Here is an 11,986-nt window from a genome sequence, read left to right as displayed (position 1 = left end):
CTAGTAGTACGGGTAAAGTGCTGTAAGCTACAGTATAGAAAACGTCTCTTTGAGATACTCTACTCTATTCTATTTTACTAGAAGCCGTCGTATTTCAAGAAACTGTAAGACGTGTTGTGTGTTTTTATCGTTTCTCGGGTTCCGTTGTGTTGCAATGGACTAATGTTGTAAGGTTGTAGAACGGTTTTCAATTGAGTGTCTAAAGTGACTAGCGAATTACTTTGGTTTTGCATTACTTCACTCAGTGATCTGTTAAAGGTTCTCGCGCCACTTTTCCACCAATCGTGGCTCGCGCGTGCACATTTTCCCGCGCTTTGTGTCGGCTACGTATAATTACTTCAAGTTTTGATTGGTTTACTGGATTGTCTCCCTCCTTTTTGATTGACCAAAGTGGTTACTTTGGTATTGGTTTTACGACACGCATTTGAAAACCGCTCTAAATAATGTTTGATGATTTGAGGTGATTTCGTTAGTGTCGCCAATTAGTGCTTTTGTGCTAAATCCATTGACACTTGAATAAAGTGGTGGTCTGGGTGCGGGAAACCCGTGTAGTGAAGCTCATCATGAGTATGCGTCATCAGTCAAGGTGACCACGCCCCTTGTTGAACAAACGCATCGGCTGCTAGATGACTCTCTGATAAAATCAACTCAGCAAGCAGTGAGCGGAGAAAGGGTGAAGGATCTTGAAGGCAGGGCGGACAAGATAAAGGAGGTGGCCCCACAGAAGACTAGGCGCGCACTAGATCTGGCAAAGGAGAAAGAGTCATCGATAAGGGTAACAGTCCTTCCTCTTCAAGAGCTGGGGTTCAACCTCAACAAAAGGCAGTTCCGTGACGGGATCAAGTTACGCTATGACTGGCCGATATTTCCATCCACTTTTGCATGCGGGCAGGTGTTCACTGTAGACCATGCAATGATCTGAGGACTGTTTGTAGCGATGTAGCTATTGAACCTGTGCTTCAAGATGTCTCTGGAGAGCAGTTGAGTAGAGGGTCTAACAGAGCGCAAGATGCAAGATTGGACATTCATGCACGTGGGTTTTGGGAACACCAAAGATCAGCCTTTTTTGATGTTAGGGTATGTCAACCGAATGCTGAATCTTACAGGGACCTAGAACTACAACATATCTACCGTTTGCATGAGACCGAGAAAAAGCGCTAGTAGTCGAGCATGGAACATTTACACCTCTAGTTTTCACAACAAACGGTGGGATGGGAAAGGAAAGGAATGCTTCGTGTTCTATAGACGTTTAGCAGAGTTAATCGCAGTAAAGAGAGGGGAGGACTATGCTGAGACAATTGCTTGGATCCGTGCAAGAACGTCATTTTCACTCCTTAGATCTGCACTGATTTGCCTGAGAGGATCAAGGATTGTAAAGCGAGTATCATGGGATTTTAGGAATATAGATGTAGACGTCGAAACAATTGAAGGAGCTATTAAATAGAAATTTTTAAGTCGTATTTTAAATTAATAAGTTTTAGTCGAAATGATTGCTTTTTGAATTATAGAAATGAACACTTTTTATACACCACGTATATAAAGAATAATATTTTATAGAAATTTGTAATTTTCTGTAATGTCTAATTTGGCTTGGTTAAGATTTTTATTTTATTGTAAAATATTGTAAGTTGAATGAAAGAATAAATTATGATAATTATTATTAACTGTAAAAAGGTTGATTTATAGCAGAATAGGCTAGTTTCGAATTGTGCAGCAACAAAAGAACAGAGTCGAGGTTCAGGGGAATAATTAGCATTTTGTATTGTTCAGAACAAAGGAAAATGCAATTATTCCCCTGAACCTCGACTCAGTTCTTTTGTTGCTGCACAATTCGAAACTAGCCTATTAAAGTACTGGTACAGTATTCAATTCGTTGCATCATAATTAGAAATATCAAATATTCAGCTTGATAGTGAGGCAGTGAACACAAAAACATTAGAAACACGTTGGAATGAACGTGAAAAATATTTACATATCATCCACTTTCCTTTGTCTTTGTCCTCACTGCCTTACTATCAAGCTGAATTTTGATATATCGAAAAAGGGCTATTGGACCCTGCCCCGTTACTACGACCAATTTTCCATGGCTTAACGGTGGTCGTATTAACGGGCTTCCACTGTACAAGTTATTTACTCTTGGGATTGTTTTAGTGCAAATCACCCTGCCAACAGAGCCTTTCTTAGCTCGACGAGAAAGAAAGGACTCTGCAGAAATCGTGTTAAGTCTTTATTGAGTATGCCCGAGTCGGTGCTTGGAGACAGTTTCAAACCCAGGCCGAGTCTCGATCGCACTTCAAGACGCCATGTTGATTTTTGTACTGAAGGCTCGATTTTGACCTTCGCCTTGTCAAAAATATGATGCGCGCATTGCCTAAACCGGTTTGACTAGAGTGACTAGCCCTGAAATGTGGGCTGCGGCGAACTAAGAGAGTTGAAACGTTTTCTGCAGAGCCTATTTTTCTCGCCCTCTGGTGAGTTTTAGAGAGGCTCTGCTCGTAGGGTGGTGCAAATAAGACCCCAAAATAAACTGTATTATGGGATTTGTCATAATAGCGAATGCCAGCAGTATTAATTCACTTCTTTCAGAGAATAAATGATAAATAAATACTGTAAATAAATAAACGGGGGTGTGTTTCTACATTAGCCAAGACAATATGAGGAAATAGAACGAATCCTTGTGCCCCATGATAATTATTTGAAATCTATTTTTAGATTGTGCACGTGCCGCGAAGTTTATTTTTATCTGTTGTTACCATGACCTCACGTTCCACTTTCAAACCTACTGACCAATAAATGTGGGTTATAGATCAAGCGTGAGGTCAAGATGGCTGGATATTGGCCAAGTTCTTTAATTTTTTGCGTGTTTATGGACCGAGACGAGTTTCGGGATCGCTCAAGTGTTTATTTTTCTTTGAAGTCTTCGTGGGCGTTGCCGTAGTCGTTGCTAAGGCTCTCCTAAAAAACTGTATTATATATTATTAATGCGCGCCTTTTTGCGGCCAAACGGGAAATTACCAGGCTGAAAATGCATTTGCCGCCTTGATTCTGATTGGCTGCAGAGATGTCAAACAACTTCGCTCGGCCAGCGAGATCCTGAAGATACCATTTCAATGCCAGAGTTTACGTGAATTTTTGTGGATTAGTTTTTTGCTCTTTTCTTTTATCTTTCAATTTTTGCTCTTGTTAAGATGATCGTATTGTAGAAACAAGTCTCAATACCATAGTTTCACGCTACAGCTCTGCTAGACATTTTTTTCTTATTAAATGAATTTGTACAATTTGGCCTTGTGTATTGATAATAATGATATCAGCTCGGGCGTAAATGATTCTGCTCGGGCCACAAATAAACTATATGCCCTCCTAATGACAGTGTCCTACTCCAGTTTTCGCATTTTCATTGGTGTTTTGTCAAGTCCGACAAAGGGCTGTAGGAGGGGTGGGATAAAGTGGGTTTATTTTAAGTAAGTATAATTATAACCTTTAGTTGGCCATGAGAATCCTTTGTCTCAAACAGAATGCGGGTTTTTAACTGAGTAAATTAAAACAACAGCGCATTTTTCTATTACTCTACCAGAGCACAACGGACCCAAAGAAATACACCAGTCAATTCAAAGCAAATGCACGCACCTTGCGCTAAGCGCGGGAAACGCGCGCGAGCAGCCTCTTCCGCTTTTGAGATATATTAATTTTAGCCAATCATTGAACGGGACTATGCAAAAGGCGCTTCAAACGCAAGTGACAATTAACTGGGAGCAAACATTTAGTTCCTATAGTTTGAGTGATATTTTCTCATATGTAGTTAATTTTAGACTTTTGACGTAAATTAAAAAGTAAATTTATGTGCATGTGACGTAATCGGAGAGGTTGCACAGTGATTGCCTAATTTCACAATTCTTGGTGATAAATAGAAAACGGAAAATCAAAGGAGAAATATAATAGTTTCAAGCCCCGATTCATGGGCTCCTGCTTTCGGGGATAACTGAACTTATTTTTTTTCAGCCCGAAAATATTTTATGCGTGAGTATGGATTCCAATGACATCAAGCTTGTGGACTTTGGACTCGCCAGAGATCTCGATTCCGATCAAGAGACAAAGTCTTCTTTTGGCACACCAGATTTTGTCGGTAAGAATATACTCATAAAATTCACGGTTAAGTCTTCCGAAACCTATCTTGTGAGTAAAGAAACGGTAAAACAAGAACAATCTGTTTAAGAACAAAGGATCAACTGCGGCAAAAGGGGACGAAAACTTCCCTGCATATTTAATGCCGTTCTGAGCAGTCGTTACTTAAAAGAACGTGATATGACCAAGTATAAAGTGCCCTGGTATCATTTTATTCCGCGAAATTCAAGTTTCAGCACCACAGAGCATATATTTTTCGTTAATTCCGTGCAATTTCACATCCAACGGGTCGTACAAGTTGTGTAAAGTACGGCCGAGAGGCTTAGGCTCATCACTGAGATGACGCCTCTGATATGAAGTTAAAAACTGATTTGCTTTCCATTGCATTGCTAAGCACGTTTGTGACGTCATTTCAGGGAAACATCCGTACCTCTCACGAGCTCAGCCATGGGACAATTGACTTACTGCGCATTAAACGTGAAACAATGTAGTGAAATGCATGCGCCAACTGTTGCAGGATTTTTTGAACAATCCAGGAAAGCGTATTTTGTTTGTCAAATTAATCAACTACACGCATAAAGTGCTAATTGATGACGTCCTTCTTCATAGCTCCGGAAGTCATACGAATGAAACCTGTCTCACCGGCAAGTGATTTGTGTTAAGACAGAATTAATGAAATCCAGAGGATTTTAAAAATATTTTCATAAGTCTCTTACAAACAAACCAGTTTTCTTACGTGTTTTCATCGTTTGCATGGAAGATATTTTTTCTCTGATTTTTTTCCTTTGGTTGCTGGTCGTGTTGTGTTTGGTAAGAGACCCTGCTTTGTCATCTATGTTTCAAAAAGTACACGCAGTTGTAGCAAGGCACATGATGCTTTAATATTGTGATCGCCTAAGGTTCACAGAAGGACCCTGGTAATATCAAATTCGAGCAAACAATTTGGTTTTTGAACTACGAAAAACAGACCACAAATGTTTTCCCGATAAAGAAGATGCTTTGTCGTTCCAACAAACGGCACCACTGTTTATCGCTTAAAACAGTCTTTGTTATCTTCATGCCCAAAGAAATAAGACCACCTGGCGGAGGTTACTTAGCAAAAGCAATTTTACCAGTTCCTAGACAACTTTTCCTTGACCCATTATACCCACGAACAACTTTCGACTTTTTTTGCAAGTTTTTCTTGACAAGTCTTCTTGCTGAAAAACTGAAACGCCAGTTTTTAAACACTTGGCAAGTTTTTCCTTGCCACGTTTTGTCCCACATAAGCCAGTGCATGAGGAAAACCTGCTAAGTGGAAACTTAATTGCTCACTAAATTTTTTTCCGTGTAACCTGCCATTTAATGAATTTAAAGTAATTTTTCAATCGAGAGGTTTCAATTGCTTTATCCTCGTTTCTTTGATAGGAGCCTTGGTGTTGTCACATACGTCTTGTAAGTATTGAATCAAAAATTTGAAATGATGGACAGTTTCAATTATATAGGCAGCCTAGATTTATCAGCCATCGTCCAGCGAATAAGCGATGTTGTCACATCTTTCAGATAATAAGCGCGTTATTCTTGAGTTGTTTCGTTGAAAAAAGATCTATAGATGTACTAAATATCATGTTAAGTGTTAATCTTGTTTCCTCGCGCAGTAGATCCACCATCCTCGTGTAAGGATCGCTTCACGGAGTTGTGTTTCTTTAACATGGTGATAGTAAAATATTTCTCATTGCTTTCCTCGCAGGTTGAGTGGTCTGATGCCATTTTCAGGTGAAGATGATCACCAGACGTTAGTGAAAGTTGCAAAAGCCGATTGGGATTTTGACGACGAATGTTTTGATGATTTGTCTCACGATGCAATGGGATTTATCGAGGGACTTCTTGTTAAAAAACCGAGGTTTGTTCCTATTTAGGCCATAGAACTTCCCGTGAGGCGTACCCAGATCCCATCGTTTCTCTTAGCTGGTGGGGCCTTCGCACGAGAAAACGAAGGGCTCTGGATTTTGGAGTCCCAGATTCCAGGACTTCCTGAGTTCATATATGAGTCGTCAGTACTAAACATGGCGGCGCTCAGAAGCATTACATTCGAAGAGTCTAGGACAATGCGTCCCTTCGTATCGAAAAGAAAGAAGCAATAAGTAATATATCGTAGTTTTAAACAAAGACTCTTTAATCATTTTACCAACCGGCTTCGTGCCAGCTGACCCCATCGCGGCACATCGGCCTCTTTACTTCCAGTTCAAGATTTTATTGTTCGCAAGCTAGCCACTGAAAAATTTGAATTTTTTATGTCTCTAGAGTCTTTCGTTTTCTCGTGCGAAGGCCCCGCCGGCTAAGAGAAACGATGGAATCTGGGAACGAGAATGGCGGCGGTGGAAAACTGTCCGTTTAAATTCTTCGCAAACTCAGCCTTATAACCTCCAAGATTTAAATACCACCTTGCCTAAACAAACCTTGGGCGATTTTCTTGTAGTGCAAATACCCCTAGTTCTGTTTTATCATAGTTTCGATGCTGAAATGAACGTCAATGGTTCTTTGGTCTTCCCAAGCAAGGCTTCTGGGGGGAGGAAGGGGGCGGGGGGGGGGGGGACAGAGGAAATTTTGGCACCTGTTTTATAACTCCCCAAGGTTCTTTGCAATGCACTTTTCAACTGTATTATATTACAGTAATGTTATACTTCGTTTTCTTCTTTCGCAGTCAACGCTTTACAATAAAGGAGTGTTTTCAACACCCCTGGATAAAGGTAAATTCTTGATTTGAGAAGTGTTTTTCAGTCGGGCAAGAAATTTGTTAATTATATTAACGTTTTACGTTATTTTTTTCGTAATTAAGGATACTAAAGAAACAGGAACAAAGATTAACACGCAGAAACACAAGGCATTTTTGGCAAAGAGGAGGTGGAAGGTTAGATACGATAACATTACCACAGTATTATTCAGGGTCATAGCGTGAGATTTTGAAGGTGTACGCCAAAGGCGCTCCAAACAAGGGGGGTATGGGGGCATGCTCCCCCTGAGAATATTCAAAAAATTTTGAAATTTAGGGTCTCGGAAATGCCATTTCCGACTATTTTAGAATCACATTTCAATAAATAAAACATTTCAACAAAACAGGGGGTTTACAGTACAAGCAGAGGGCAAGATGTCGCAAACTCTGTTATAATATCATCATCATGATCATCATCATAATCATATTTCTTTCAAAAATAACTGGGAACTGGAGGACTGGTGATAAGACTGACCACTGACTGCGTGGGCGCCTTCTATGAGATGACTCGCAGAAGGTATTTATACTGGCTGATACGTGAAATCTTGATGAATCTGCGCTGATGAAGGAAAGAGAAAAGTTACTACAGAAACATTTTCCGAGATAATCACTTGTCTTTGCTACTCACTCGAATGAAAACCAATAATCCGTTTGCCGGCAAACGAAGAAGTTCAATGGATCCTTCAATTTTGAAATCAACTGCAGAGAGCGAGGAAGACCAAATGGCTGACAGAAAAGTATCGGCACCTGTCGATCCCGTGGGGTTAAGCATCCCGAACCATCGTCATGCTGGGATCCGCAGCTCATGCTTTGATCTCGACGCCAACACGATCAGAGCATTGCAAGAAAAGGCGGATAAGGCAATGGAGAGAGTGCTTTCAGGTAGAGATAAAGAAAACAGCGATGAAATTAGCTCTGAAGAAGATTATGAGGATGATGGCTCGGAAAACGAAGAAGGCTGTTCGGACGGACAGGTCATCGAGGATGATTACAATACAGCGAGTTGTTCCTACGACAGACCCAAAGCAAACACAATTTGTGGAGCAACACCAGTTCGCGAGATGGCTTCTAACGACCACAGGAAATCTTCTGCAACATTGATCAGTTTTGAGGACACTTCCGAAAACTACTTCAAATCAGTCTCGGTCACTTTTAACGAGGAAGAAACTCAGAAAAACAATAGACTGGTTTGTGAACCTACAAATGACAACAACATTCAGTTAAACGAAACAGATCTCGGAGATTGTCGCATGGAAAAAAATGGCCGAGATCCCGTCAAAGACATTCGCGAGGTCTCACTTGAGCAAAGTCAGAATTGCATGTTTGAGCCAATGGAATTAACGTTTCGGTTGGATAACATCAATGACAGTCACTGCATCGATAATGATGGAGAAAGGCTTCCTGAAATTTGCATAAACGATCAATTAATCGTCACCAGTCCTCCTTCGGTTGCGTCGGCACGGAACAACAACAACATTGAGAAAATGGACAAAAATGCACTTGAAGCCGCACACTCGCTGCAGATTTCTCCAAGCTTAAACATTGACAATGTAAATAAGGCCCCAAGCGATGGCGTCCAGTCCATCTCACTTAAACTGAACCATTTGAATGGTGTTCAATTAACATCCGATCACTTGACACACTGTGTGCGTCGTTCGTCGACAGGTTCAGCTCCGTGTTGACATTACAGGAATGACATAATCTTGCATGATTTCTGAATTTTATGATAGTGTCCCATACAGATGAAGGATGTCAGCGAAAATGAGGAGCGTTTGACTACATGCTGAATATAATGCTTAACGCGTATTATTAGTATCAGCCAACTAGTGGACCAATGCAAATCCTGCATTTTAATTGCTACGCTACTAGAAGACTATTAGTAATAATCCTCGAGTATCGAAAAGCGTGACGCTTTCTTTCGATTTATTCCCAAATAAATATTTCAACTTGCCTTTGCTAACTTTGTTATTGCCTTGTTTGTCCGACTAGTTGGGTGATACTAAAACATTAATACATTATTTCATCAATAGCTGTGGTTACACACACCTTTGCCTTCCGGAGGGTCAATAGCCTCATGCGATATAGAGCGTTTTCACATGACCTCACGGCGGCCATGTTGGTGTTCCAAAACAAAGCAATGGCGGCCATGATGGTGTACCAAACTAATCCCCCGGAAATTGATCTCTATTTTCATGCAAATACTTTCTTTTGTTTCAGTAATCCAATATGGCTGCTGGTCACGTGAGTGAAAACGCACTATTGACCCGTAGCCCGCAAGATACGGCGTCCATTTTGATTTCTATTGTTTCAGATAGCAATTATGGGATACCTAAATACATATTAATTTGCCCCCTGAGCATGCCATAACATAACATAACAGTAGAAATCAAAATGGCCGCCGTATCTGCAAAGAGGTCTATGGAATCTCCTGGGATACGCTTTTTATGGAAGACGATTTTGCTAATAGTAATTTCCTAGTGAACTCTGGGTCGTTCCAGTCCTTTTTCGGGGCTAACTGCCAGTTAGCAGTTCCTCTGAAATTACCAACCAACCTTTACCAATTGTCCAGCATGCCTTTAAACTGGGGATATGCGTTCATCTTTCAAACCGTTGAAAAAAAAAATCACTCGCCAAGAAACAATTTTTGTACTGTAAAATGGATACGTCGATTCCCAAACTTCGCGTGAAATCTGAGCACTTTAAAGCCAGGGCCTGGAGCAGGCGTAGCTCATTTGGTTAATGCGCGGCTTTCGGAGCAAGAGGTCTCAAGTTCAATCCTCGGTAACTTCAACGTCTGTTTCGACTTTCCTCTGATCCGTGTAGCTATAGCTTTAAATACCCGTAAAACGGAGCACTGACAGAGGGAGGGGGTAAAGGGCGCACCGTCGGCTTCCATTGATACCAGTCTCATAGCTGAAGGAAAACTACCGACGTTAAATAAAGTGACTTTACCTTTAGGGCCTAGGCCTTATCACTGCTAGCAATAATATTCTGCTCAAGACGGTTATAATTATCAAATTGTAAGAAATGGGAAGTTCAGTGACCGATGTTAAAGTGGTAGAGGCCGTAACTATCGTGCAGTAGCATCGGGTCCCGTCCTTGGGTATGGTAAAGTAGTTTCCTTTTCCGTTTCACACAAGTCCTAGGACATAGTGCTCTAAATTACAATTCAGAGGAAATTAGGATTTAACGATAATCGTAAATTCAATGCAAAGAGGAGATCATGTTGAAACTTAACAGTTTTGTCCGTTCACCGCGACAAAGGACTATATTCACTATGAACTTATCATTAGCGACGTAGAATTCACACCTGTTGGTTGTTCAATACTATCGTCTTGCGTCGCTTGAAGAAATATGATAATAACCTAAAAGGTCTCTGCAGTTTCTTTTTGGAGCATTCAGTGTCTCAATGAAGTGAAAAATTCTCAAAAACATGAAAAGTAGTAATTTCTATGAATAGAATCGTCAAATCCTTTGCTTCATGTCTCCCATGCAAGTCAGACTCTCGTTAACACTTTCGAAGCTTAGGTTAACTTGTATATCCGGTACTGTATTATATAATACGAAACAGGAAAATATACTATGGACCTGCCTGAATCACGGAATTCTCGCTACTTTATCCCTTATAATCTTGCAAAACAAATGAAAACGCAATGTTGGGGTTAACGAATACGAGATAATTATTTCCTTAAATCCGTCACGAGTTAGCCATGACAGAAGACTCAATTTCTGTGATTCAAAGTTTTTCAGTTCAGCGTTCTTAGTTTGGAGCCTCAAAGTTTTGGGTCACTCAGGGATTTGCCATTATTTTCTTGATTGGCAGGCACTCTCACCATCTTCCAATCGACCAAATACGTAGAAACTCTCCATAGCAAATGAACCAGACCACATCCGAGTTTCGTTTTGCTTCAAAGCTGACTCTGTCTCTTCGCCGGACTTTCCCCACAATGAGCCTTATCGCTTTATTTTTAATGTTTTTGTCTCAAGTCCGTCATCTCATTTTGCCTTGAAATGAGCATTGTTCTCTGCACGATGCACGCTTCAATCATTAAGTGACGATTTGTCCCAGTTTACTACTCTCACATGGACAAGACCGCGGCAAACAAGTGCGCATTCGTCAGGAAGATAGAGACGCCCTTCAATTTCACTGGATTTGCAAAGAAAATCCTGAACCTGTGTGGACACTGCACTGCACTGCACTTGACACGGGCACTGTTTGGGCTCGGCCAACGGCCTTTCCTCCTTGAGGGAATTATTCATCACCACCTGGACATTGGTAGACCAGAATAGCCTGAAGGTGTAGCAGAGATTGAGCTCGGTCTGTAAGTAGATGAGTTGCTGACAAAAGACTACAAGGACCACCAAATTAAAAGACTGCTTACGAAATCTCTAAATTAAACGTTCCAGTTTTCATTTGTTCTTTTTAGCTTACATGTATTTTACAAGTTCTTTTCGTTGGAGGCTCATCATCGCTTTTCCCTAGCATCACCAGCGAATCGTTTGTTGTTCCTCACAAAACATCGGAAATTGTTCCTTTCGCATGTTGTTTACTCTTTCATCCATACACTTTCTCTTTCATTCACTGACAACATCTTTTCGGCTGTATCAATTTCCATCATACTGCCTCCAAACTGCTTTTAGTCAGAAACACTTTCGATTCATAGGATTATGCACCTTTACCACTGCTACCATGCCACTACCACTACCACTACCACTACCACTACCAAAACTGTAGAAAAATATTCAAAAGCGCTCAACATTAAGTTAAAAGTCTCATAAAAGCTAATAATAACCAGAATATGTTATGCTATAGACCGTATTCATAAATGGCGGCTAAGTAATTCTTCTTTTGTCTTTGTGCTAATCATCCTCACTAGCCTCGTTAGCAAGAACAAACTTCAAAAGACTATTTGCTCCAAAGTGAGGCTAGTGAGGATGATTAGCACAAGAACAAAAGAATAATTTCTTGGTCGCCATTTATGAATACGGTCTATGGTAAAGTATAAAAAATGAGATTCTTAGATTCCAAACTAATTTAACATTAACATCCAATAAATTAAAAGCTTTTTAAAATAGAAATGTTTTAAGTTGCTATTTGAAAATGGGGAGACT

At 40.4% G+C, this 11,986-nt stretch overlaps 1 protein-coding gene across 1 annotated transcript; it reads left to right on the top strand.

Annotated features, from left to right (window-relative positions):
* The first annotated feature begins 7,537 nt into the window (after window positions 1-7,537).
* LOC138037540 (uncharacterized) lies at window positions 7,538-8,639 on the top strand. The gene has a single exon (XM_068883454.1). The coding sequence runs from the start codon at window positions 7,549-7,551 to the stop codon at window positions 8,554-8,556; it is 1,008 nt and encodes a 335-aa protein (XP_068739555.1). The 5' UTR covers window positions 7,538-7,548; the 3' UTR covers window positions 8,557-8,639.
* The last annotated feature ends 3,347 nt before the right edge of the window (window positions 8,640-11,986 follow it).

This window comes from Montipora capricornis, chromosome 1 (genome assembly GCF_036669925.1).
Source record: "Montipora capricornis isolate CH-2021 chromosome 1, ASM3666992v2, whole genome shotgun sequence".
In the NCBI taxonomy this organism is placed as follows: Eukaryota; Metazoa; Cnidaria; class Anthozoa; order Scleractinia; family Acroporidae; genus Montipora; species Montipora capricornis.
Note: the sequence above shows the minus strand (reverse complement) of the source record. Positions and strands in the feature narration are given on the sequence as shown.

Excerpts from the sequence above, each read along its gene's own strand:
- LOC138037540 (XM_068883454.1), top strand. The coding sequence starts at position 7,549 with ATGGATCCTTCAATTTTGAAATCAACTGCAGAGAGCGAGGAAGACCAA.